The 27,926-nt window shown below is 51.9% G+C and overlaps 1 protein-coding gene and 1 long non-coding RNA gene across 3 annotated transcripts; one reads left to right on the top strand and one right to left on the bottom strand.

Moving 5' to 3' along the window:
• Nucleotides 1-212: 212 nt before the first annotated feature.
• Nucleotides 213-27,368, bottom strand: PRDM12 (PR/SET domain 12). The gene is made up of 5 exons (XM_077305778.1): nucleotides 26,609-27,368; nucleotides 21,911-22,101; nucleotides 17,788-17,943; nucleotides 3,001-3,112; nucleotides 213-2,291 (listed from the first exon to the last, which is right to left on the bottom strand). Exons 1-5 carry the CDS (start codon nucleotides 26,841-26,843, stop codon nucleotides 1,909-1,911), a joined length of 1,077 nt encoding a protein of 358 aa, XP_077161893.1. The 5' UTR covers nucleotides 26,844-27,368; the 3' UTR covers nucleotides 213-1,908.
• Nucleotides 2,348-15,621, top strand: LOC143821620 (uncharacterized). Of its 2 annotated transcripts, XR_013225853.1 has the most exons (3): nucleotides 2,348-2,554; nucleotides 3,032-3,136; nucleotides 15,206-15,621. It is a non-coding gene; the product is annotated as an uncharacterized LOC143821620 (long non-coding RNA). The 2 variants fall into 2 exon arrangements; XR_013225854.1 differs by lacking the exon at nucleotides 15,206-15,621 and having other exon boundaries at nucleotides 3,032-3,168.
• Nucleotides 27,369-27,926: the final 558 nt, after the last annotated feature.

The following is a 27,926-nucleotide window of genomic DNA, read 5'->3' as shown; positions in this document are numbered from 1 at the left end:
GGATGCTTGCGCACATGCTGCATAATGCACTTCCAGGGCACTTTAGCAATTGCTTGAAAGTGGATTTTCCTGGGTGGCTAAAGTTGCAAAGAGGATTGAAAATGGATTGAGAGGGCCTTATTCAGTATGTGTAAAAGCATTATAAACCGGATTAGGGCCATCAGCTCCCGATAACAAAACCGTAAGATGTGGAATGACCCAGCACTGAACACGGCACCACTGTCTGTCTCTTTTTTATTTATAATATAAGAGAGCAAGAGAGGTACAAATTTATATACAACTGTGTACATGATACAGACAAATAATATATAATATCAAAGTTTTGTAAATAGCATTTTTACAAAATATTTACAGGGTTAAAGTGACCATCGTTTCTTGGAAGTCCAAACACTGTCTGCAGCAGCTCAATACAGTGTCTTCTCCTTACAAACTGGAACGGGTATGACCGATACAGTCAGCATCATTAATACTTTAAAGAGAGAAAGCAAGAAACTTATATTTCACAAAAGTTCCTTCTCCTTGGTTGGACATAGGGGGTTGGTGAGGCTACAGAAGGGAACGTGGCCAGTACTTCAGGGAACTTGTGGCTGGCTCATACATACACTCTGTAGGAGGAACCAGAGTTTTAAAAACTCTGCAGAGGAACCCAATGGGATGTTCAACTTTACAGCAGAAAACAGTTGAATGGCTTAAGGGAAACAGGCTTCACACATCTGGGCATGGGCTGGGTTACAATGGAATGTCAGGCCGTGATCTGGGACTCTGCAGATAAACCTGGATAGCTCCTTGTTGGGCTTACTGGCGAAACTCATCCCACCCAGCACTTCATCACCTTGGCACCATGAGCTAATTAGTTACAGCCCTTGATGCTAGGAATCTATAATTATCTCTGCAAAACCATACTGCAGATTGGGAACAAACTGGTATTTGAGTGCTGACCACTCAGACATGACTTGTTGCTTCACATGAGGAGAAAAAAGAGGAAAGACAGGATGATGTGAAGATGCATAACACGCCTTTTACAACTTCCAGCGGGCAGCCATGTTGGTCTGAAGCAGTGGCATCTTAAGACCAACAAAGTTTTATTGTGGGGATAAGCATGCCACTGGACTCTGACTCTGTCCTGCTCCTCTGACACCTTGTTCCCCAAGGACCAAGCCAAGGTCAACAAGAACTGCAGGGATCAGCCAAAAGGATCGCAGAAGGTCCATCTTCAACCAAAGGTGCTTATCCTGTCCGTTCCTACCAGGAATGTGGGGCTATCCCAGAGGCCTTCTGCGGTAATCTGATCTCATCTGGATGAGAAGAAGCGTAATGACAGAGCCACTGTGCTGCAAGAGCCCCCCTCCCCCCCCCGAATTCATTACGCCAGAGCTGCCAAAAGGGACATGGGCAGAGACTCAGAAGAACCTTGAGGGAATGAAATTATACTTCCCTGGTTACCTTTAGCCACCCAGCAGTAACCACAGAGAAGAAAGCAGGGTTTAGAGTGAGATGGATTGTGAGGGACATATATGGGAGGGGAAATTCTGTAAGATTTGGGGGGTGGGGCGCAGGAAGGGTGTGGCATGAGGAGGGACCTTAGTGTGGCCCCCCCCATGTTCTCTACAATTTTCTCTGTGGTCTGGAGAGGGGTTGAAGTTCGGCGAGACCTCAGGCCTCACTTGCGGGCTGGCGGCCATGTGCTTCGGCCAGTGCACCGCAGACGGCCAGCAGCCCCTCGGGGGCCTCGAGAGGCGCCACCTTTCCAACATTCCGGTAAAGTCTTTCCTGGACGGGGCCATTTCCAGCTGGAAGTACGCGGCAAATACAAGCCTGGGTAGAACAAGCCGACCCCCCGCTTTCTTCCAAGCGCTTGGCTCGTCCGCTTGCCTGAGGCGGCCGCGGGGGGGAGCGACGGGCCGGGGCTCAGAGGACCATGGGCGGCAGGTGGTGGGCCAGGGCGGCGGCGGCGGCGGCGGGCAGGGCGGGCGCGGGCGGCGGCAGGGCGGCGTTGGGCGGGCGGTGGCGGGCGCTCTTCTGGTGGGCGCGCAGGCCGGCCAGCTGCGAGTAGGCGCTCTGGCACACCTGGCACTTGTAGGGCCGCTCGCCGGTGTGGAGGCGCACGTGGTTGCGCAGCGTGGACGACTGGCTGAAGCGGCGGTTGCAGAAGCGGCACACGAAGGGCTTGTCCAGCGTGTGGATGCGCATGTGCGAGCGCAGGTTGCTCCGCGAGTTGAAGCCCCGGTGGCAGATCACGCAGCGCATGCGGCCCGTGCTGCTGGCCCCCGCCTCCGCCACGTGGAAGTCCTCTGCGGGCAGACAAGGAGACCCCGCCGGGCGCGTCACCGGGAGCGGACGGGTCGGTCGGGCAGCGAGGGCTGGGGCTGGGCACCGGCCGGGAAGGCGGCTCTCCGGGCGGCCACGGGCTGCGGGACCTCTGGAGAGCCGCCTCTGCGCGAGCCTGGCTCGAAACCCCTGGCAGCGGTCCCTGCCGTGCCGATCACCTAAGCCGATGGGCTCCCGGCCGAGCAGGGGGAACGCGGGAGGCCACCGGCTCTGGCCCTCAGGAGGCGTCAGTCACCCACTTTCCACCTACATGGCAGCCTTGGGGGAGACTCACTCCATGTACCCGAAGAAGTGGGTGTGCACACCAAAATGGGAGCCAGCATTAAACTTTGTGGCTGTTAAAAGAGCCACAAGAGTCAAAGTTGGACCGAAACAGAGACCTTCCTCCTTCCTTTTGCAAAAAAGAATTAGGGGCTCTGGATACTCTCCCCTGCTTCCCCAAATCTCGTGGGGCACAGCCCCCATGTGACTGGAGAATAGGTGGAAGCCAAAGGCCACGGGAGAGCCCCCTGGCCTGCTAAGCTTCCTTAGCAAAACCGGATATCTGAGCTGAGAAAGAGCTCTGTGTCACCCAAGAGCTGTTTCATTGCATCATGACCATACCAGCTTCCAACCTAAATATGACTGGCCCTATGAGAATTTCCCTTTTCTACAAGCATCATTCCAACTTACCGTGCTTGTTCTTCTTCTGCTCCTCCTCTAGGCCCAGCACCCCAGGAATGCCCAGGAACGTGTTGTGGGAATTTCCGTACCAGACGAGGAGTTCTTGGTCTGGAGGGATCATCTGCAGACAGATAAGAGAGGGAATGTCAGTATTCAAAATAAGGCATTTTATATGTATTTATTTATTATCTTTATTTCGAGCCCCCAACGTGAACCCAAAGCAACGTACCTCATTCTCCTCCGTTTTATCCTCACAACAACTCTGTGAGGTGACTAAAAAGACAAATGGGATTTTGGGCTGTATCAAACGGGCTATATCATGTCCAGATCACAGGAGGTGATGGTACCGCTTTACTCTGCTCTGGTTTGGCCTCACTTGGAGTACTGTGTTCAGTTTTGGGCACCCCAATTGAAGAGGGAAGTAGACAAACTGGAGCGTGTCCAGAGGAGGGCAACAAAGATGGTGAGGGGTTTGGAGACCAAGACGTATGAGGAAAGGCTGGGGGAGTTTGGTCTGTTTAGCCTAGAGAGGAGACGACCGAGAGGGGATCTGATAACCATCTTCAAGTATTTAAAAGGGTGCCATATGGAATATGGATTAAAGTTCTTCTCTCTTGCCACAGAGGGACAGACCAGAACTAACAAGATGAAATTAATTCAAAGGAAATTCCGTCTAAACATCCAGAAGAAGCTCCTGACAGAGCAGTTTCTCAGTGGAACAGCCTTCCTCGGGAGGTGGTGGGTTCTCCATCTTTGGAGATTTTTAGACAGAGGCTGGAGAGCCATCTGATGGAGAGGCTGATTCTGTGAAGGCTTAAGGGGTTGGCAGGTGACAGTGGAAGAGCGAGAGGGTTGTGAGTGTCCTGCATAGTGCAGGGGGTTGGACTAGGTGGCCCAGGAGGTCCCTTCCAACTCTGTGATTCTAGGCAGGGGACGCTGAGAATGTGTGACTGGCAGCAAGCCTCTGTGGCAGAGTGGAGTCACCTGGGTTTCCTAGATCCTGGTCTGGCACTTTAACCACTGCCGTACAGAGCAGTGTAAGCAAAATCAGGGAGCATCTCAACTGCCTCAAAGCTTACAACATGCATGTTGAGAGCCAATGAAAGGGGGAATGAAAGGCCCGGACGTGGCCGCAGGCAGGTGCAGTTTTCTGGCCCTCCTGTTCCTTTCGGTTAGTCTTAAGCCTCTGAGTGGGGAAATCTTTGGCCATCTGGGAGAGGAACTTGGGGAAGGCAGGTGTTGGGGAGGACAGGGACCTCTGGGTTTATTGGGGGGAATCATCTGGGCATAGAACTGGGGGTAGGCAGGGAGTTGTGAATGTCCTACATTCTGCAGGAGATTGGATTTCCTTCCAACTCTATGATTCTATGATTCTAAATTATAATTATGCATCATACTATCAAAATTATTCTGTCAGCATCAGTTAAAGATGCAGCATCATTGGAGCCAAGGGGTCACGACACCAGCAGATCAAATTCCTGTCAGTGCTGATCATTATGGACAGCTCCCGGTACCCTCTGAGTTCCAAATCAGGAACAGTGATCTGAAAATCAAGAGAAGTGTTGCAGATATGCATAGGGCACCCCATACCTGACCTGGATAAGTCACACCAGCCTGATTGTCATATCTCTGAAGCTAAGCAGGGTCGGCCCTGGTTAGCATTTGGATGGGAGACCATTGCAGAAGTCCATGTCATGACTTAGAGGCAGGCAATAGCAAGCCATCTCTGCTCATCTCCTGCCTTGAATGCCCTTGGGGAGCTTTCTCTAAGTCAGCTGTGACTTGATGGCAAAAAAAAAGGGGGGCTTCCTCATTACTGTTGGCTCTAGTACTGCTGTGCTTGCCCTCAGACAAGTCTGTCTGTCAACTCCCTCCTCCTAATGTTGGTGCCTGGAGAGAGACTGTGTAAAAAAAACTTGCCAGTGGGTTGTCTTGGAGGGTCACTAGCAGCAGAGCCCCCCAAGTAAAAGGCTTTCTAAATGAAGATTTCTGGCTAGGTCAGAGTATCAGCTGCCAGCAACTTGAGCCTTTTCTTGTGCAAATATGGCCATTTTTATTCCTTTTGCCATCATTAAGAATTGGACATATGTAATTGGAGCAAAATATTCCTCACAAGGAAACAGGCAACAATGCAAAAAAGATCTGGGCTTGATTTGTACAAAGTCAAAATGAAACAGGAAGCTTCCAGCCAAAATGGCAAGGCCAAGAAACCCCAAAGCATCCTTTAATTGCACATTCGAGAATTCCAAGTTTGGACCAAGCCCGGAGGCAGGCCTCAGATTTGCCCACTGCCAGGTGGGCTTCTGGGTGGTTAGTTTTGAAACATCAACTCTTTTTAGAACATTATGGGCTCAGATTTCTGTCCAAGCAGCTACTCAGGGCAGAATGATAAGGAAGGTGCCCATGCCCTGTAGAAACAGCCCTGTCCTGGCTACTGATGGTGCAGAAGGAAGGGATTGGCATCACTTCTGCCCACTGCCACCTCCCAAACCTGTGTTGCCCCCATCTGGGTCCAAGCCATGCCCTTGAACAACTGCCGGCTGGTCAAACAGCTTCTAGCTCTTTGCATAAATGTGCTAGGTCTCTTCCCCATAGAGAATCCAATCTAAGCAGGGACAACACCCCAAGGAGGGCAAGGGAGGCTTCCTTTCATGCACAGATGAGGACAAGGGGTTAGGTTAGATATTTCAAGCAAACGGCAGCATTCTGCTTCCTCCTTCCTCCCCATTTCTCTCATTCCACTGTGTCATACAAGAGTGATTTTCTTTTTAGAAAGCAAAAATGGCTACCGAGAGCCTTTCACAGTCTTCTGTGGGGGAATAACCTCCCGCCCCACTCTTGCTCAAATCTTAACTGTTATTTTCCCATTAGAAGGAGAAACCTGAGAGATGGAAGAAGCCACATAATAATAGTACTTTGCAATGGAATCACGGGGGCTGCGGTTCAGGGGGATTATTTCGCATTGTGAGTTGTAGAATCACACAAGCACATGCCTGTTGACAGACCCAGATTTTAATATTTGAGGGTTTGAATGGCTGGTTGATATATGGAAGCTGCCCAGGCCGGTGGTCGTAAATGGGAGTGAGCGATTCATAAGGGCTTTGAAAGCTGAGACTGAAGGTGAACATTCGGAAGAGGAACCAGGATGGATTAGAAGAGCAAAGTGAGGGAGGAGAGCTGGCCAGAGCATGACAGGTAACTGGAGGGGATGCTGGAGGCCCACAAGGAGCCTGAGGAAGGTCTAACTGGGCCAGCAGAGTGAGTGAGAGCCCCGGGGCACAGCAGAAGCACCACATCACAGTGGAGAATACAGACACATCCATCCGCTCTGGAAGGCCCTCTCCAAGAGAATGATCAACCGCTCCCTGACTTTGAGAGAGTTCCCAGAGAGGTTCAAGGAATCAGTGGTTTGCCTGCAGCTGGAAAAGTCATGTCTGGATCCTTGTGACCGCCTAGTCTCACATTTAGTGTTTCAGGCCAAGGTGATTGAAAGGGCTGTGGTGGACCAGAAGATATTTCAGCTCTTCACCCTTTCTAGTCTGGCTTCTGCTCTAGCTGTGGGATGGAGGCAATATTGGTTGCCCTGACAGATTATCTCCCGCAGTGGTTGATGATGCACTGCCTTGCTGGGGCCAGAATTCGGGGGACAGCCCTTCAATGGCTGGTCTCCTTTCTTTGGGACTGGACACAGAGGGTTGCAGTGGGGCGATATTCTCCCCTACCCCTACCTTATTCAGTATCTTCATGCGCCCTCTGGCCGGAGGTTTGGGCGGGGCTGTCATCAGTATGCTGATGACATACAGCTCTATCTCTTGATGGACAGCCACCCCACCTTGCCCACAGAAAGATTTGCCAGTTGTTTGGAAGCAGTGATGGTTTGGCTCAAGAAAAGCCAACTGAAACAACCTCTCCAAAACAGAGATCCTATGGGTTGATAGGAAGGGGACAGAGTTGGAAGTGTGACTGCCAACACTCAATGGAATACATTCAGAGATCTCACACTCTGCCAGGAATCTGGGAGTGATTCCATTTTATTTATTATGTTATTTATTGTATATTTATATACCGCCCTCCCCGAAGGCTCTGGTCTCCTTTTCTATGGAGGCCAGGTCACTATGGTCGCCCATACTTACCTGCGCCAAGTATGGCTTCTAGCACCCTATCTGACCCAGGAGCACTTTGCCATGGTGATCCAACTTAAATGTAGCTGAATTGTAACACTTTGTAAACGCTACATTTTTTACCTTATGCATGACATTGTACACAAACTGCAGCACTCCCGCAACATTCGCTTTTTTATAGCGCTTTGCATGTGCATTCTCAAAATAGCATTAGGAAGAAGGTCCCTCCTCTGCTCCCAGCCCCGGGAGACGGGAATGCCTTTCCCCCCCTACAAACCGTATAAAGCAATGAACAAGCGATTATGTTTTTCGTTCAATAGAAGGTTTTAAACTTTAAACTTTCAAAGTGAGCATCATAACGTCACAGAGTCCCTTGCTCGCTGTGTGCCCGAATGTTGCCTGCACTAACATGCCTTGTATGTTTTTTCTTTCTTTCTTGGAGACTCATGTCAACGACTACACGCATATCCACCAGCAGGCTGTATTAATTAGCGTGGATGGAGGAACTGTGAAAGCCCCCTCAGCGGGCTTTTCCCCATCTCCAACGAATACCTCCCCCATGGTTTAGCCTTGTGTAAAAAGCCATTGGGGGGGGGGGAATTACAACGAAATACAGTTCCGTGTGAAGCAAAAAAGCAATGAATTAACACATATTAGTTGCCATGTGTGTTTTCGGATTTTTTAAAAATAAAAGGGAAAGGGGCATTTTGGAGCCATGAGGGCAATCCATTTGATTGGCTCTTCAGTTTGATTAACGGGCTGAGGCAGGCAGAAGCACCACAAATTTAGAGTGCCTTGTTTGCAATTCCTGCAAGACCGGAAACGTGTGTTACCAAAAAAGCACTACGGGTGCATGAATATTGTGCTACGATTTGCACTGTGCGAAATGTCAAAATTCCACTACAAATTGTAGCAGTTTAGGCTGCCGCAGACATCCAGCAACATTGGCAGATGTGCGGAATGGACCTTACTGACGGAGACCCTATTTACATCCACCTTGATGAAGCAAGTATGCTGAGCCCTATACGTTGAGCAAGCCGTCGTGTCCAGGCACCATCCTCAGTTGAATGGCTTTGTGGAGTGGATGAACCAAACTATTAATGGCATGCTGAAGAAAATGGCACACAAGTGACTGAATGCACAGGACTTATATATGGACACCCTGCTGTTTGCAAACTGAAAGATGCATCAAGCATCTACAGGGTTCTCCTCCTTTGAGCTGGAGTATGGCCAGAAACCCCTTGGGATAGTAGGGGACCCAACAGCCACCCAGCCCAGTATCAGGGCCCAGGGAATATGTCCATCAATTATGTGAGTGGCTCAAGACTGCCTGCACCACCACCAGGCTTAACCTGGCAAAAGCCTAGCAGGCCCAGAGGTGTTATTATGACTAGGGCATGCAAGAAAGGACTTTTCATACTGAAGACAAGGCCCTGGTGAGCTGAGAAGTGCTGACCCCACACAGAAGGGCCCTTTATCATAACAGGGCCCTTTACCATTACCTGAACTCAAGGTCTGCCATCATATGTGGTCTGATGCCGAGCTAGGTGCCGAGGTTTGCATTGTCTGCATGTGAACCACCTGAAGGAGTGGTTACCTCATCCCCTGACTGAGCAATGCCAGCTAATATCTCCCCCAGCAAAACTTCCCAATGGGTTCTTACCGTGGCAATCAAAACAGGGTGGACCTGTACTGCCCTAGCCAGACAAGGCCCTGTTGGCAGCCCAACAGGCATGCCAAGTGTTGGGAACATTTTCCCAAGTCTTCTCTTTACAATCAGGCCATACATCCTTAGTCCCTCATTATATCGGCACCCTGCTTAGGGGCGATCATGTGTGTCAGCTGGAGGCCTGTGCCCCAGAAATGGTAAAAAGATGTTAACAAGGAGGTTGATGACATGCTACTGCTTGGAGTCATGGAGCCCTCATATACTGTCTGGAGGAACCCCCTTGTGTTGGGACAGAAGCATCTGCTTCTGCATGAGTTATCAAGAACTTACAAGGCGACAAAGTTTGATGCCTCCCCAATGCCGTGTACCAGTGTACTCATCGACCAGTTAGATCGGCCAAATACCTCATAGCACTCAACCTGACAAAAGGCTATTGGCAGGTGCCAAAAACCCTAAGGGCTCTTCCAGTTGACAAAAATGCCCTTTGGACCCTACAGAGCCATGACTACCTTCCAAAACATAGTGGACTAAGCATTATCCCAGTGCCAGGCCTTCACAATCATCTAAATCGATGACATCATCATGTACAGCCCTGACTGGCCTGCACAACTTCGTAATCTAGAGCAGGTCTTGGACACCTTAAACCAAGTCAGACTCCATGCCAACCCAAAGAAAAGTCACCTCTGGTTTCAGGAACTAAATTATTTGGGCTTCATAGTAGGCCAAGGGTGGCTGAGGCCAGTGCCAGAAAAGGTGATGACCCTAAGAGAATGCTGTAGTCCAAACAGCAAGCAGCAGATGCAGAATATCCTTGGCATTGTCAGCTACTACAGCTGGTTCACCTTCTATTTTGCTACCACAGCCAGTCCCTTGACAGACAGCCTACAGAAGGGGCAACCCAGTCTGCGGCAGTGGACCCCAGAATGCCAGGCGGCCTTTAAGTCCTTGTGGGAGAGTCTGTCAAGCCAGGGCATACTTCACCACCTGGATTATAACCAGTCATTTGTATTTGAAACAGACACCTCAGGCACTAGGCTACGGGCTGTTCTCATTCAGGGTGATAGGGAGCTTGAACATCCCATCCTCTTCTTCAGCTGGAAGCTCCAGCTCACAGAGAAAAAGTACACCACAATGGAAAGGGTAATGTGGGCTGTCAGGGTACTGCAATATTACCTGGCCAATAACCCCTTAATGTTAGTGGTTGACCATGCTCCCTTACTCTGGATGTCCAGGATGAAAGAACACACACACACCCCGATTGTTCTGTTCTTTCTTCCCTTTAGATTCATAGTGTAGTACTGAGCAGGAGCCACACATATCAATGTAGACTACCTGTCCTGAACCTTTGAGGATGTGACAGAGGACTAGATGCTAAGGGGACCTCTCCTGACTGTCCTAGACATCTCCTGGGGTGCTGGAAAACCCCACCCCCCACCCAATCATGAAGGAGCCCAAGCCAGCCCCGCTTACCTGGGCACTGGCATGACCCCAACAACGAGGTCTGGAAAACTGACACTGCAGGCAACATCCCCCAATGAAAGAGCAGGCCAATGTTGAGCCATGTCAGCACACTCCAGCCCTGGCCAGAGCAGAGAACGCCAAGGTTGCCTCCCCAGTGCAGGAGGAGGCTAAGCAGAAAGTGCTGATGCCCACTCACTCTGCACAGGACTCCCAAAGCAGTGGTAGCAGCCCAATGGCCCTGATGCCCAGGCAGGGTGAGCAAAGATGCATCAAGCTGGACGGAGAAGACACAGCTGGGTTTCTGGGAGAAGGGCAGGGCAGGAAGAGTCAGCTTTGAGACGTTGGGAGGGGGGAGGCTGTAGTAATGAGAAGGGGATAAAAAGGCAAAAGGGAGAACTTAGGGTAAGATGCAAAAGGAAGGACAGGATGGTGGATGACTGGAGAGAGACACCTTAAGGATGGAGAGAGAGGGAGGCCGCAGAGAGAGAAAAACGTAAGGAGGTGGAAGTGCTGGCAAGAAGAAGTGTGGCTGGGCCAGCAGAGGGAACGGGAGCTCCAGGGCCACAGCAGAAGTTTTAAGAAATGTGCTTTACAAGCATCTGCACCCCAGGTGCTTCTTGCCCAAGTATGTGAGTGGCTTAGATTTAAGGCTGTCAACTAGGGTTGGGCGCTTTGGCCGCCGAAGCGGCCATTCACGCGTGAAACAGCCAGCACCACGGCACAAGGGGGAGGGGCAGCATGGGTGCCGGCGCACAGATCAGCGCACACACGCAGGTGCTGCACATGTGCTGACTGGTGCTCCCGCGCTGCCCCTCCCCCCACGCCTTTTTAAAAATACAAACATTGATAACTTTAGGAGAGAATTAAGTTAGTCTTAAGTAGCTGCTCCACATGGCACTTCAATCACGGCTGGCACTAGATGAGTAAAGGGCCCATCAGTTGGAGCTTCTTGTAGCCTGTGACATGGAAAGTAACTTCACTGGCCGTCTTCAAGCAGTGTCTGGGCAGATACTTATCGTGGATGCTTTAGGCTGATCCTGCATTGAGCAGGAGGTGGGACTAGATGGCCTGTCCAGCCCCTTCAAACTCTAGGATTCTATGATCCACTCACTGGGGCCCAGCTGGTGGTTTCACTGCAATAGAAGTATGGGAAAATAAGACCAAGGCCGATGGTGCAAGAATAGGTAAAGTTATTTTATTAACCAGCTTAAAAACAAACAAACTGCTGAAAAGATTCTCCAATGCATTTTGCCCTTAAAAGATTGCATAGAATAAGTGGTAGTTTTGTGTATTTTAGAGCAGGGTTTTTAAAAATGTTAATATAAAATGGATATTGTGCCATCTTAATTACAATTGTATTAACTCATAATACATTGGAGATTCCCCTGAAGTAGCCTTTTATGGGAAAAATGTGTTGGGAACTGTTTTTAGTAGTAGTTTTTTAAAAAAAATGAGCAATAAAATAACTTTACATTGGACTTGTTTTTCCATACTTGTCATCAGTGCTGCTCTTTATTTTGTTTTCACTGCAACAGAAGTAAAACATTTGGGAGAGAAAGCAAATGTCTCCAAACACGGCAGGGACTTACAACTTGTCCAGCAAAATTCTGCCACCTCAGTCTGAGGTGCAGTTAGTGTCTCAGCGTCCATGTGCAGTTAGTGTCTCAGCGTCTGGAGTAGAAGAGCTAGATTCAAATCCAGTAACACCTTAAAGCAGGTGGTGAAACTGGCTCTCCAGATGTTTATGGACTACAATTCCCATGAGCCCCTGCCAGTACTCTAGCCCAGTGGTCCGCAACCTTTTAAAGGCTGCGGACCGGGGAGGGCGATCGCCCGCCCGCACATGCTGCGCATGCCTGGCTGCGCATGTGCGTTTGCGGCCGTTTGCAGCCTGGGAAGTATCTTACTGGGGGGGGGGCGGGGAGAGGGAGCTGTTGGGGACCACCGCTCTAGTCCATGGACATCTGCAGAGCCAGTATCACTACTCCTTCCTTAAAGGCGTGCTAGTCCAGGCAAGCCTGATCTTGTCAGGTCCGCCCTGGTCATTATTTGGATGGGAGACCACCCAGGACCTCCAAGGCTGCAATGTGGAGGCAGGCAATGGCAAGCCATTTCTAAATGTCTCTTGCTTTGAAAACCTCTTGATGGGCACCATAAATTGAGTGCAACTTGATGGTAAAAATACCCTCTAACCCAGTGGTCCAGGGGCTGGTACTGGTCCATGGATCAGTCGGTACCGGGTCACGGCTCCTCCTCGTCCTCTTCCCCGGCTGCTGCCTCGGGGGGCTGCCCTGCTAATCTGCCACCGGCTCACCTTTGATGCTCTCCGGCTGTTGCCATGGCTGGGGCTCCCCCTCGGCATGGCACTGCACAGCTGCTGCTGGCATCGCCCCCCAGTGGGCGGCGGGAAGTCAGGGGCACCAGCGGGAAAGCAAGTGGAGCAGGGGCTCAGGCGGCGGCAACATCCCTCGGCAAAAGACTACCCCCCCCCCCAGGGCCTCAGTAAAATTGTCAAGCGCTGACTGGTCCTCGGTGATAAAAAGGTTGGGGACGACTGCTCTAACTCTTAACAGCTAAGATGATTTCTAGGATACAAGGTTTTGAGAAGAAGAGCTGTTTTTTCGTATCCCACTTCCTATTACCCAAGAGTCTCAAAGCAGCTTACAAACACCTTGCCCTTCCTCTCCCCACAGTAGACACTCTGGGGCTGAGAGAGCTTTGAGAGAACTATAGGTGGGGCTAAGAGAGCTCTGAGAGAGCTGTGACTGGCCCAAAGTCCCCCAGCTGGCTCCATGTGGAGGAGTGAGGAATTAAACCCAGTTATCCAGATTAGAGGCTGCCACTCTTAACCATGACACCACACTGGCTCTCGGTCAAAGCTGATTAAGATACCCTGTCAAAAGGAGCTCTGGATCTCAAAAGCTCCTGCCATCAAGATCTGGTTGGTTTTGAAGTCACCCTGGACTCAAATGTACTGCACATCAGCAGAATGCCAAGAAATGGTGCCGGGGAGCCCCCAGTCCCAACGGAAAACAAGCTCAAGTGAACCAGAGGGTCAAGATTTCCAAATGCTGGATTTGGGCTGGCTTATGGCCAATGCAGAGCCTCTTGTGGCGCAGAGTGGTAAGCAGCAGAAATGCTGTCTGAAGCATGTCCATAAGGTTGGGAGTTCGATCCCAGCAGCCGGCTCAAGGTCGACTCAGCCTTCCATCCTTCTGAGGTTGGTAAAATGAGTAGCCAGCTTGCTGCTGGGGGGTAAAACGGTCATGACTGGGGAAGGCACTGGCAAGGCCACCCTGTATTGAGTCTGCCATGAAAATGCGTCACCTCAAGGGTCAGACATGACTCAGTGCTTACACAGGGGAGACCTTTACCTTTATGGCCAACGCAATAACCAGCAAGCATTTCTTTTTACAGGACAGGGAACAAATCCAGCAAAGTGGTCCTCCAAGCTTTTAGCCCCATGACTCAGAAACGGCCTTGCTAGTACATGGGAGGGAATCCCAGGGTCATGATCCTGGATCAGGCAGTGGCAACCCACCTTGGAACATCACCTGCCTGGCGGCCAGGCAATCTTAGGTTCTCCTGGCTGTATTGCACATATGCCATGCGACAAATGAATAGACGGCAATGAAATGGAACACAAATGGCTATTAGAGGCAGCAAAAATCTGGCTGCGTCTCCAGATGTGGGGTGAGGTTATTTTTTTAAAATTCCAATAGTGGGAAGAAGGCAGGAGTCCCTGCCATCATTTCCCAGTTTGAATTTTTTCTCCTTAAGGGGGAAATGTATTTGTGAGTTTTCCGTACTAAAGTAAAATTCACCCACGGGGGGCAATTTAAATTGGGGGAGCGGGGTGGGAGTTTATTTGCACCAGCCCCCTCCCCATCCTGTGGGAGATGGTTCAGACACCCCTTGCTGTCATGGCTCCTTGAGAGCCATGGCAGAAGGAAACCAGTCACCGCATCACCCCGTCAGAAGCCGCCATTCGCGCCCCTAAGAATGTAAACAGCAGTTCAGTTTTTATTTCATTTTACTGAGATATGTGTTCTTAAGTTTACTATTCTGAGATATGTGTTGCTTTTCTATTATAAAGTTTTTTACAGGGCCATTGTATAGAATGTACATGTTGTAAAATCCTTGTGTGTGAGGCAAAATGTCCCTGAGGGGGATCCGTGCCAGGTTGACATACACAGATTTGAGTGTTAGTACAGGCTGGATGTTCCCTCAGATTCTTATCCAATTGAATAGAACAAGTGCCCCTTGGCTAAACACTTTAAATTGAAAATAACCAGGGTCCCTCTGACTTTATTTGTGGGGCTGTGCAGAAATTAACCTGTAGATATGAAAGATTGTTGCTAAAAAAGGAAGCAAATTGGAGTGCCAGACTACAAACAGCGACACTCAAAAGGTTACATATGTCTTTAGAACTGCACCAGCTTTTGTAAAAAAAATGGGAGATTACCATCAGCCAAATGTCAACGTATAGTAAACCATTCCAAAGGTTTGCCAATCCTTTACCCTTTTTTGCTGAGTCACTGAAAGACGAACCGTATGGTAATCCTTCAGGGACAAAAAAAGATTTTTTAATTCTGAGTTACGAGTAACAGAGAGCTGGGAAGCCATATCTTTGGGCATTTTTACACTGAGTCTGCCTTCATACAATCTCATCTCAAGGACAGAATAAGCTCTAGCAGTTCAGGCTGTAATTGATGTTTTAAAGCTTGGGTTTTAAGTTTGTTATGTAATTTTATGTAATGGAATTATGTAATGTTAGCCATATTTATGTAAACTCAGTATTGTTACGTGTTACAGAGTCCCCTGACATAGCCTTTTATTGGGCAAAATGTATAGGGAATTTTTGGAGACTTAAAAACTGCGTATTACCTATTTTGCCCCATCAGCCTTGGCCTCGTTTTGCATTCCCAGTGACTGGTGCGTTTCTTTATTTTCTTGTTACTAGAGGAGAGATGGACAGCAGGCATTTTTTGGCTTATAGCTCAGCCCAGGTTCTTCTTGAGGACCATTCCCTACTTCCTCGGCCTGTCCTTGAGTCCCTTCCTTGAAACCGCCAAGTGCAGACGGAAAGCTTAGGGGTGGGCAGAGAACCCCCCCCTCCTCCTCTGATGTCTTGCTTGAATGGAAGGGAACACACTTCCAGAGACATCGATTCGGCTAATAATTTTGCATCCTGCATTCAACATGACAGAAATTCTACCCAAGGGAATTTGACATTATAATCCTCAGCATTCACAAGCATTTACAAACTCAAAACTGGTCTCAATGGCCTCAAATGGCCAATGGGGCAGGTAAGTGTAAGGGACAGTGGGTGGCCTAAGGCCCCCTGGGTGGTCTATGGGAGAGGGGAAGTTCAAACAGAGGGGGGTTCCTGATTTTGCACTCTGTCTTGTGGCTGCTGCATTAAACTTCTGAAATTTTAATTGCATTTTCATCTTGCCCTTCCTCCAAGGAGCTCTGGGTGTACGTGGCTCTTCCCTCCTTTGTCTTGCCTGCCACAACAACCCTGCGAGGTAGGGTAGGTGAATTGTGTGAGGTAGGTTACCCAGCAAACTTCATAACACATTTTCCCAGGTATGTTCCTGGATCATCTCAACAGCTGCAATCTGGTATTTCTACGCGTCTCAGATGTGTTCTCAGTTCAAATCAGGACTATAGGTCATGGGAAAAGGATGTTTAACGCTCCCCACAACATCAGTGTCATGACCTGAAATAGACCGAGGGAGCTGGGAAATGTAAATAAAAGATCAGGACCTGCTCCTTCATAGGCCTGGGAAGCACGAAACCCCAAACCTTGACCCTAAGCAGCCACCAGGGGGCACTTGAAAAGGCATTGCTGAGGAGACGGGGAACCTAAGCGCCACTCCCTGTGTGCTGCAGCTAAGTCATCCTGGCATCTTGAAAAGACCCACATGTGGCTCTAAAAAGGAGACGGCATCCCTATATAGTTTGACCACTGGTCATAGTTCACTGCTTTTAACTACTGTCCCACACTGGATGGCTTTGATAGATCTCTGTTGATTTTAAATGACTTGAAAAAGCAGCAACCCACAAGGTTTCCTTGTTGCTCTGGGTTTTGGCAAGGCAGTGCCTTGTTTTCAAAACAGGCAGAATAAATGCTACAGGTACAAATCTCCATTAGCCCTTAACTCTGTGAAATTTGCAGGATGACACAAGACAGAGAAAAGCAGATGCTTGAGAATGTACATCAAATATCACGTGATGGGCAGCCCAATATGGCATTTTCCCTTTTGCAAACAATTACAGTCCAACAAGTTTGCTTTATGCCTTGGCCCAGCACAGTGGCAAGAATCACAATGGCAGTGGAAACTGCTGTCAAGTAGCAGTTGAGTTACGGTGACCTTGTAGGGTTTTCAAGGATAGGGGCGTTCAGACATGCTTTGCCATTGCCTGCCTTTGCAAGAGTCCCCCTGGACTCCTTTGGTAGTCTCCCATCTATGTACTAAACAGGACTGGCCCTGATTAGCTCCCAAGGTCGGGTTTAGCGTGAGCCAGCCAGGTAAGGAAAGGCGGACTACAATACGCCCACTTGTTTGGTGTAGTGGTTAGGAGTGCGGACTTCTAATCTGGCATGCCAGGTTCAATTCCCCACTCCCCCACATGCAACCAGCTGGGTGACCTTGGGCTCACCACTTCACTGATAAAACTGTTCTGACCAAGCAGTGATATCAGGGCTCTCTCAGCCTCACAGGGTGTCTGTGGTGGGGAGAGGAAAGGGAAGGTGACTGTAAGCCACTTTGAGCCTCCTTCGGGTAGGGAAAAGCAGCATATAAGAACCAACTCTTCTTCTTCTTGGCTAAGAGCTAGTTCATGCATACACCCTCTTCCTCTGAAATTCCCCAGGCAAAAACAACAGACTTAGTTTTATACTCATGAGGGCTAGAAAATTTCCACAGAACATTCACTTTCTGGGATCTGAGTATAACTGTCTAGCATATGCAGACTAGCACATCTCTTCCCAGAGAGCAGTCAATGCTACTCAAAATTTCAGCCTCTGAACTCAAGAGACAAAACCATTAGAGAAGGGAAGGATCATCTAGAACAGTGGTCCCCAACCCGCGGGCTGTGGCCTGGTGCCGGGCTGCAAAGGCCTTGGCGCCGGGCTGCGGCTCCATCTTCCCTCCCCCCCGAAGTGAGAAGCTCGCCAGGCCGTGAGCAAATCGGCTGCCAAAGCAGCCGATTAGCTCGCGGCCCGGCAAGCTTCTTGTTTCGGGAGGGGGGGGGGAGAGAAGCTTGCCGAGCCGCTAGCTAATCGGCCGCTTTGGCGGCCGATTTGCTGGCGGCCCGTGGGGGCTGGGAGGGGGAGCTGCGGCCGCCGGCATGGCGGCGGCGCAAACGCGCATGCGCATTTGTGCTGGGGCTGCTGCGCGTACACGGGCCCCTGGGCCACCCTCTCCCCCCACCTTGGAGCAGTGGTCCGTGGCAGCCAAAAGGTTGCGGACCGCTGATCTAGAACGCTGGCTAGTGGAAGGTTCCCCGTCTATTTTCTGTCCCCAAGGTCCTTACCTCAATGGCCTTGTAAAAGATGCTGTTGCCAATCTGGACCACCTCCAGGTTTTGTTCTTGCTCATTCCGGGCACACTTGATGTACGTCATCCAGCTGCGATGGTCCTCTTGGCTGGCATCGATGAAGTAGCGGACCGTCCCATCTTCGTTGAAGACCTGAGATGATGCAGCAGCTGTCAGTCCCATGACTAAGGCAGAGTTCCAGCAGCGCCCCAAAGACACATAGCTTTGTGAGTTTTTCTCTCCAGGATAGCCTTTCTCAACTTTTTAACTGTTGAAAACCCCCTGAAATATTCTGAGAAATCCCAGAAGTGGCCCGATCATGCAGAATATGATTGGGAAGCAGAGCTCTTTGAACAAAGTCCCAAACAAGCAAAGAAAAGCAAAGGAAAACTGGACAGGAGAAAGAAGAGAGCAAGGGGGAACTCTTTAGCTGTGAATTTCTAGAATCCCTCCATGGTTGGCCTCCCAGCTTCTCCTTTGCCCTCTTCTATCCTTGTATCTTGGGGCCAACATGCAGTGGGGTAACCCTGACTCCTCCCCAAATACGAATGTATTCTTTTGGCAGTCAAATGGGGAGAGGCCTTTTTTTCTCCACTCTGTCACAGGTTTAGCACTCCTCTCCACCAGGCTGGGGATCAGAATTTCACAGATTCTGGGCAAGCAGTGTGTGTGTGTGTGTGTGTGTGGGGGGGTTGCATATGCATACCATTTGGTTTAAGAGGGACTGAAGCTTGCAGGCCCAGTTCAAAGTGCTGGTGATTACCTTTAAATCCCTTCTCAGCCCCGGGGCCTCAGACCTGAGCTCCAAATTGCATCTCCTAGAATAATCCCTTTGCCCATTACATTCTTCAGGCAGCCTCGCCCTTAGGCCTCCTCCCTTAGGCCTATCCCTGGAGCTACAGCGACATCATGTGCCCTTCCCAAAGTGGGACCAGTCCTTTGGAGCAGCCTGACACAGCGGATGAGAAAAGGGGGGAGAGACCTGTGCAGGAAGCCCCGAGAGACGTTGAGTGCCAAAGGCCACACAACTTGGTGTGTGTAGGGGGGGGGGGGGAGCTGGTATCTTTGTGCAACCCAAAATGCATTATAAAACATCTTCAAGCAATCCCTGAACAAGCTTATTTGCAGCAGAAAAACATGACACTGGTGGTTTTTCTATCAGCCAGATTTAAATTGCACACAGTATAAGTAAATCTCCTACAGTATAAGCCAATTAGTAGGAAGAACAGCATACAAAGATAAAAGGGAAGGATGCAATGAAAAGAAATTAAAGAACTCACACTTGGAATTCCAAAAAGACCTGCAGTTTGATTTCTCAGGGACTATTCTGGCAATCTTCATGGACAGCTGCGATATCAAAGAAGAGGCCGGGGGAACTGAGAACTGCATCCTGCACTGTCTCTGGGGACTGTCTTCACTCACTGCACTGTATAGAACAATATTTGGCCTGCATGTCGTGAAGTATGCCAACATCCAAGTGAGGCCTGGAGATCTACTGGAGTCACAATTGACCTACAGATGACAGTTCTCCTGGAGGAAAGGTCACTCCCCTCCCCAATTGCTGCCCTTTCCAGGCTCCACCCCCAAATCTCCAGGAATTCCAAACCCAGAGTTGGCAACCCCAGGGCAAGGTGGGCACCTTTGCTACAGTTCGGCAGACAGTCCTCTTGCAGAGAGCACCTGAAGAGCATGAGTTTGGTCAGCAGATTTGGCTGCCAGTTGGCTGATCCTGTGTTTTAATCCGTGTGTGTTTTCGATCGGAGTGCATTGAACTAGGGGGCCAGTAGCATTCAATGGGGTTTCTCATTGTTCATTGGGTTGTTCATTCTACCTTTGCACCTCAGTCACTTTCTGCACCCCCCAAGTCCAACAAGACTAGGCCCAATAGAAAGGCTTTCAACGATGCATCGAGCCAATGGCCTCTGGAGTTCCTCCCTCCTGCAGAACAGCAGCACCTCAAAGACTAACCACATTTGTGGCAGGGAAGGAGTTCTGGGTCTATCTGAAGAAGGGCACCATGACTCCCGAAAGCTCTTCCCCTGCCAAAATTGTTGGTGGTCTTGAAGAAGATGCTGGACCCTCACTCTTTTCTACTGCTCTGTCTGGACAGATGAAGGCAGCTGTCCAGCTTGACCTATCCCCTCCTCCAGTTGATCCTCCTAACAACTCTGTAAGGAAGATTAGGCTGAAAGAAAGAGGATGGCCCAGGGCCAGCCCATGAGAGTAATGGCTGAATATGGGACTTGAACTTGCAACTCCATAGTCGGATGCCACAGACTGTCTTTCCCAGAGGCTGCTGGAAAATTCACAAGCAGGACATGAAGGCAAAAGCTCTCCTGTCTCCCTATTCCCCAGCACCTTAAATTCAAAGGCTCACTGCCTTTGAACATGGAGGCTCTATGTATCTATCATATCTTTGGCAGATCTACCCCTTGTGAATTTGTCTTATTCCCTTGTAAAGCCATCTAAACCTGGAATCACCACGCAGCAGACACATGAACAGCGTACTGCATGACTCAGCACCTCGTTCCTCCCCCCCCCCCCAATTATTGTGTTCTGAGGGGAGTTCTTCCTGTCTCCTGTCTCCACACTATGCATGTATCCTAAACCCCAACAAGTCATTCTTCCTTAATTATTCCACAGCGCAATTCTTCCATGGGATGGCACTTAAAACTGCTTCATGTTAGCTAGATCATACTTTCCAAAAGCAAAACAAGTAGCAAAATTGTTTTTTCCATGACTGAAAAACCCATGGCAGCCACGCTCCCAGACTTTAGAAGGCACCTGTGTGAACATGTTGTCCAATCCCCCATGAACCTGCTCAGAGGTGGCTTTGCCTGTGTGCCTGAGAGCAGACAGGAGTGGAAGGCTGAAGAAGCACACACAACCCTTGCTGTCCAGGAATGCCCACATGTCCTTCATGGCTCAGATTTCCACCCTCCTAGTCCTGCCACATTGCTAGTCCTGGCTGCATTATGTACTCTGCCTGGAATCTCAGTGAGACAGTTTCCCTGGAGGAAACTTGGGGGGGGGGAGGTGGATTCTATGACCTTATGCCCCCCCACCCTGGCTGGGGGCACTCCCCTCTGTGACACAAGCAAACTATCAACACAGTAACAAGGGAAGCAATCTGAGAAGGCTGTGTCCGAGGACACTGAAAGTCTTCATCACTAAACTGTTTATCAGTGACTTCTGACAGAAATCACAAACACACTAAAGAATCTTCCCCTCCCTTAAGAGACTACAGTCATGTGGCTTCTTTAAGAGGAAAATGTTTTTATTCGAGCATAAGCTTCCTAGTCCTCCCAAGGCTACACTTGGAGAGAAACTTGTTTTCCTTTAGAGAGCCCACTTGGTGTCGTGGTTAGGAATGCGGACTTCTATTCTGGCAATCTGGGTTTGATTCTGCACTCCCCCACATGCAGCCAGCTGGGTGACCTTGCGCTCACCATCGTGCCGATAAAGCTGTTCTGATGGAGCAGTGATATCAGGGCTCTCTCAGCCTCACCCACCTCACAGGGTGTCTGTTGTGGGGAGAGGAAGGGAAGGTGCTTCTTCCTTCTTTAAGGTGTGACAACTTCCCGGTTTGACTCGTGGCAACTCTGTAGGGTTTTCAAGTCAAGAGATGTACGAAGGCTGTTGGCCATTGCCTGCCTTGACACAGGGCCTGTAGACATCTACAGGGATCTCCCATCCAAAAACTAGCCAGGGCTTAGCTTTCTTAGCTTTCAAGACCTGACAGGATTGGGATCACCTGGTCCAACCAAACCAGGGCAATGTGAGCACTACCCTTCTGAAATTCATTTTATCAACTGGAGATGTTTCCTCAACAGGCATTTGCTTCACCTGCGGGCTTTTAATATGCAAAGTGCACAATCCAAGGCACTTGATTGTGCCAAATGAAACCACAGAGGGGAGTGTGTGGCTGAACAATGTACTGCTCATGGATATCCTCACTGGACAGACTTTGCTTTAGGAACAGAAAATGGCATGACCCCAGAGAGAGAGAGAGAGAGAGAGAGAGAGAGAGAGAGAGATCCCCTCCTGCTACATTGCCGGTGTGCCAAGTGCTGGAGTGGGACCCCCTCCTGCGCACCTCTGGGTCTCCACCTGTCCTTACCTCCCACATGAGATTATTGTTCTTGCAAAGATCCACATGTTCTGGGGAGATGATCCGGCCTGTGAAGGGTCCCATCTCTGTGCCAGCTTTGATCCAGGTTTTTGAGAAGATTCCCAGGCCTTCCCCTGGGATGGAGCTCTGGGCAATTATCACCTCCGATGGAAGCACCAAGCTGGATAGTTTCTGAACCTCTGCAGGAGAGATGGGGGGAGCGAGAGCGAATGAGTCCAGGGAACAGAGGTTCCTGCACACCCTTTAATTGTGTGGCCCCACCAAGGTGCCCAGATAGAGAACCCATCCTCAAAACACTGCCTTCATTTCCACACAGGGAAAAAACACGGAACAGCAACCAACCAACCAACCAATGAATGGATGTTGCCCCCATGGTGCACTTCATTCACCGGAGAGCAGTTTAGCTCTCTTGGTAAGCTGTGGCTGGAGGCCGGCACCCTTAGGCCTTCCTTTCCAAAGATGGTTAAGCGTGTCGCTGGTGCTGCTGCTTGTCCCACCCCAGGCAAGCCACTGTCCATCTCGTGTCTCCCACGAGTGGTTGGCAGCAGCACAAGATTCTTATATGGAGTGGGAAACCTTTCTGGAAGGCTATGCTCAGAATATTTGGGCAGCCCGAAAAGCACTGCATCAGAACTAATTTTGATTAATGCATTTGTTAATTGAGAAGATCTGCTGGCTTCTAAGAGAAGTCTCATCATAACAATAACGGGCATCAAACCTGGCTCATGAGTCTGGAACTTCCAGATATCTGGAATCAGCATCACCGGCAGCCGCAAATGAAGCAGCTTATTTACCCAAACTTACCTACGAGGATATTAGTGAGGTCACTTTAGTGGTTCATCTAGGAGGCATGCCCTGGCGCTCCCCATTTTCATCCATGGTATAAGGGAAGCCAGGGTCACACGTAACCCTGGACAGCACAAGGGAGACAGGCAAACGACCTGGGAAACAGGAGCCTCTCCCCAACGAACCACTGGGGGGGGGGCACCCAGCCCTGCACCAGCAACCAGAGCAGCCCAGCGGAGAGGCTTTGCCAGTTCCCAGGCCTCATGCACACAGCTGTGAGGGGAGCATAAGGCACAATCTGGGGGCTGAAGCCAGAAGCTAAATTGCCTTTGAGTTTCAAGAGGGAAATGGGATCAGACCAGAAGATCAGTAATGGTGATATGGAGAAGTATGCTGGAATGGCTTGATGCCCGCTGAACAGAACCCGGGCGTAAGGTCTGTCTATCCTGCCTTGTCGCACAAACACACACTCAGAGGGACCAGGCACGTTGCTCATGGGAAGGTGTGGGAGGGTGCATCATGTGCCATCAAATCGCTTCCAGCTTACTGCGGCCTGATGAATTAAGCAGGGAGGCTGCAGGGGGTGAAATCATTTGAGAGGTTTCCTTCCTTGGATCAAGCTATCTGGGGAAAGGTGTCTTGGAGGTATTTTGTCCCCCCACAAGGTACAGCCATTGCTGTACACATTGGAGCCAGGCTTGGTGGGGTGAGCCCCAGAGGGAATGCCCCTCTCCTCCGGCACTGCTGGAGGCAGGCAGGGGGTGGCTGCAACCTAGTTAGACCATGGGACCCTCCTTGTTGTGGTGCCCTATGCTGTTGCTGGGATGGTCTAGTCAGAGAGCCAACTCTCTTCCTCTCCTGTGCCATGCCTCTGACTCTTATGCACATTCATCCATGCACCCCAGCGGCACCCGAAGCAGAATGCAAAAGTTGCCCTAACTGAGCAGAAAGATCCCTGGATAAATTGACAGTCCTCAGCTTTGCTTGAAGTCTCGGCATTGCAACTGGACAATATACAACACTTCCATTGATGCTGCCAGCTCAGGCGTATTTCCCATGCCTTCATGTGAACATGAAAAGAGTCATGTCTGCTCAAGTGTCAGCGCTTCACTGCAGCCAGCCGCTCCCTCCCAGGAAATCCAGCAGTGGACAGGAAGAGAGAGAAGCACCTCCCCCCCTCCTTTGCCCGGTACCTGGCTCTGCACATGCCGTTTCCATGTGAATGGTCACCACTGCTGGTGGTTCAAGTCCGGGTGCTTTTAACCCTCAGTAGTACTTGGATGGGAGACCCAACAGCAAGCCACCTCTCACCTGAAAACCCCCACAGGAGGGGATGTAAACCGGCTGCGACCAGATGGCATTTGGGGCGTGCACACAACCCCCTCCCCCCCGTCTCAGTGCATAGGTGATAATGCACAATAGGTGCAGGACAGGATGAGCAGTTATGTATGCCGCACACATAAACAGCTCCCCCCCTCCCTCAATTCACCTTCATGACCCCCCCCTCGTTTCTTTTTCTGTTGCACACCACACTTGCCACTTGGGAGCTCTAAATAGCAGGATGCCACTCCTCACATATATACACTATTTGTGGCACTGTATGTGTGGACATTCCTTTTTAAAAAGGCATTGCATGCACCACAAACTAACTACAAATATTTCCAAGGCAGGGCCATCACCCACACACAAACAGAACCTGAATCTTCAGAGGCACTATACCTCTGCAGCAGAAGAAAAGAGCAAGGCTAACAGAATTCACAGCAGGTGAGGAGCTTTCATGATCTGAGGAAGTGAGTTGTGACTCAGGAAAGCTCTTCCGCTGTCTGGAAGGTGCTCATGAATTCTGGCTCTTTTCTGCTGTGGCAGACAAGCTAGCCCGGCCACCCGTCTTGATCTCTCCGTATACCTCTGTATTCCTGACGCTTGGAGGAGAGCAGAGGCTTGCACCTTCAAGCTTCGCTCTTTCGGGAACCACTGTGGGACGACAGCACACTTGTCAACGGAGGAAGTGCCTACCTCCCCCACTTCATTATGCACCATACAAGTTATGCTCCATAAACATAGACATCTGGAAAGTCTTATCTGAACAACTGTGCACTGCACTCTTACACACAAGTTCTATGTACCATGCAGAGTCATGGTTCACTTATGTGCTCACAAGCAGCACAGTTGGATGTGACATAGATCACACCCATGCTCAGGGGTGCTCTCAGCTGCCCCACACATCTCTGCACAGCTGCGTGCCACTTACCCGCCTGTGTGCCACTCACCTGCACACTTCCTTTCCCTACAGAGACGATCACTTTGGTCTTCCTACCGCCAAGACCCAGATGGCAGGGCAGAAGCTTGCCTGCCTTCCCCTCGGAACGCTCTGCGCCACTGCCTGCACCCACTGACGGGACCCTCCTCCCCTGTCCCACGGCATCATTCCCCAGCTCCCACAGCCCCCCCCCCCCCGCTGTTCCATGCAGCACTTGCTTTGGCCGCAGCCTGCCTGCCTCCCACGCACCCTGTGGGAAGTGCATGCGTGTGCGGACGGACTCGACAACCTTTTACAAGACTCCCCTCGGAGGCAGCCGGACGGAGAGACCTGGGAAAACCCGGGAGCCGAGCACTGAAAGGTCTGCGGCTGAGAAAAAGAGGGTTAAATGGTGTCCATTGCAGTCCATAAAGCAATTTGTCACGCTGTTTAAAGTGATCCGCATTCATTCAAGTCACTTGGAAGGAAAATCGCTAATTCTAAATTCATTAGCCTCGGAAGAATGCGGCAGCTCTACACTTGGGGTCTGAATGGCCAAAGAAACGTGTTTTAAAAGGCCCAGGAATTTCTCTGAACAAAATGGGAGAGATTAGCTGGATGACACCCCCTGAAAGGCGACAGAATGGAGTTTTCATGGTAAATTAAGAAAGGAACAGAAATCTTCCAGGGGGGGAGAGCCCTGGCAATGAAAATAGATCGTCCCAGAGTTGATGAATGACAACGGAGAACTTGAGACATTTTAAAGAAAAGAAACGCTGAGCCTCGCCCCCTAACCTCCCCCCCCCCCGCCTTTTTAAGTTCTGGGTTTAAGTGGGAACTTTCTCAGGTCAGGCTCAAGTTAACTAAATGAATTTAAACCTCTTCTGCATCAGTCAACCGCGATTACACGCCGGGGAGGGCTGTGACCGTCCGGGCCGGAGAGCCCCAAAGGGGGTGGAGGAGACAGAAAGGAAAAGGGGAAGTCAGAAAGGAAAAGGGGAGTGGGGGGGGGGGGCAAGGATTATTCTTTAAAGAAGAAGGGGAAGAACTTGGTGGGAAGTTAGGAGGAATGCGGGCAAAACGGGACGGGACGGGGACGGGGGGAGAGAAAGGCATTTGTGGGGCAGGCGAAAAGGCGCGAGAGCGGCGGGGGCGGGAGACACGACCCCCGTGGAGGTCGTGGCAGGGGCGGGGGCGCCTTGGCGGAGCGGGTCCTTTTCGGGGGCGCCCTGGGCGGCCTGACTCCGCGCGGGACGGTCCGGCCACAAGGCTGCCCCACGTGCGTGGAATCCCCATCGCCGCCCGCTCAAGCAGGACCGCAGCCGGGGGCGTCGGGATCCTTCGGAAGGTGGCGCGGCGCCTTCCAGGGCCGTCGGAAGCTGCCCTCGGGGCTGGGCGAGGAGGCGGCCTCCCGGGCTGGTGGGCCCAGCCCGCCCGGGGACACTCGCCGAGCCCGCCGGCAGCGGCACCAGCCTGTTGCGCAGCCCTCGGACAGCGCCCCGCTCTCCGGGCCACATCCCCGGCGCTGGCCGAGAGCGCCGTCGGGCCGCCCGGCGTTGGCTTCGGTGCCCCGGCAGGGCTTTGGCGGCCCCCTCCCGCCGCCCAGCGCCCGCCCCCGCGTCGAGCCCGGGCAGCCTTGCCTTGGCGGGGCGGCCACTCACCTCCCGAGAAGGACTGGGCCAGCACCTCGGCCGTGAAGGCCGTCTTGGGGTTGCCGCCGCCGCCGCCGCCGCCGGCCTTCTCCTCGAAGAGCTGCTCGCCCAGCACGTTCCGCCAGCGGCCGTAGAGGAAGCTGTGCAGGATGTCCGACGTGATGACCTCGGCCAGCGAGAGGCTCTGCGGCTTCAGGCCGCCCTTGAGCACCAGCGCCTCGGCCGGGAGCACCGAGCCCATCATGGGGAGAAGAGGGCACGGCGACCCAAGGCGAGGCGAGGCGAGGCGAGGCGAGGCGAGGGTGCGCGGACGGGCGGCGAGGGGCCTGGCGGGAGGCGTCGGGGGTCCCCGGCCGCGGCGCCGCCGGCAGGTCTCGCTTGGCCCAATGCGGGAAGGGCTATATATGCGCGCCAGTGACCTCCTAATTGGCTCCCGGGGCCCCTCCCGCCCCGCCCCTGACGTCGCCACTGAGCCCGCTCGGCCCGAAGGAGCCCAACCTTCCCAGACACGCAGGCAGAGAGACAGAGACGGAGAGAGACAGAGAGAGAGAGGGAGAGAGGGACACCCCCGCCCGCCCGCCCGCCCGCCTGCCTGCCTGCCTCCCCTCGACGGCTGTGGAGCGGATCCGGGGGCGGGGGCGAGGCGGAGAGGCTGCCTCTCGGAGCCCACCGGAGCCCACCAATCCAGAGAGCGCGCGAAAGCGGCCAGGCTCCGACACCTGCTCGCCCCGCGCCCGGCTCAACTGCGGCCAGGGAGCAGGGGGGGGCGCCTGGAGGTTTTTAAGAAGCCCCCTCCCCAGACCATCCCCCCCCGGGCGACTCCCCCGTCCCGAACAGAAGGGCGGCGGCGGCGGCGGCAGGCGAGGCCGGGCTCCTTGGCTCGCTGGGGCTCGGGCGAGGAAGCTGACCTGCGCCGCGCCGGCCTCTCCGTCCCCCGACTCCGGCCGCGCCCTCGGCTCCAGCCCCCGTCCCCGCCTCTCGGCCCGGGAGCCCCGGCCCCTTTCTCCGAGCGGCGGGGGTGGGTGGGGGTGGGTGGGGGGCGCTCAGGGGGGGAGGCCCCGGCCCCCCTCTCCCGCTCGAATGCGGCGCGGCCCAAAGGCACGTGCGGATCCCACAGGGGCGCCACGCGATCCTGGAGCCAGAGCGGCCGGAGCGCGTCTGCCGGCAGGATGCCTTCGATCCCGCTCCCCTTCGGCTCGGCCGACGACTTCCTCGCGAGCAGCCTTTTCACTTCGGGGCCGTCGCGCTCGTTCGTTCGTGGGCAACCGGGACGCCTTCCGCGACGAGAGCTGTGCACGGCCAACAGCGGCGTCTTCCGCGGTCCCTC

Source organism: Paroedura picta, chromosome 12 (assembly GCF_049243985.1).
Source record: "Paroedura picta isolate Pp20150507F chromosome 12, Ppicta_v3.0, whole genome shotgun sequence".
Taxonomy (NCBI): Eukaryota; Metazoa; Chordata; class Lepidosauria; order Squamata; family Gekkonidae; genus Paroedura; species Paroedura picta.
This window is presented reverse-complemented; position numbering and strand designations above follow the sequence as displayed.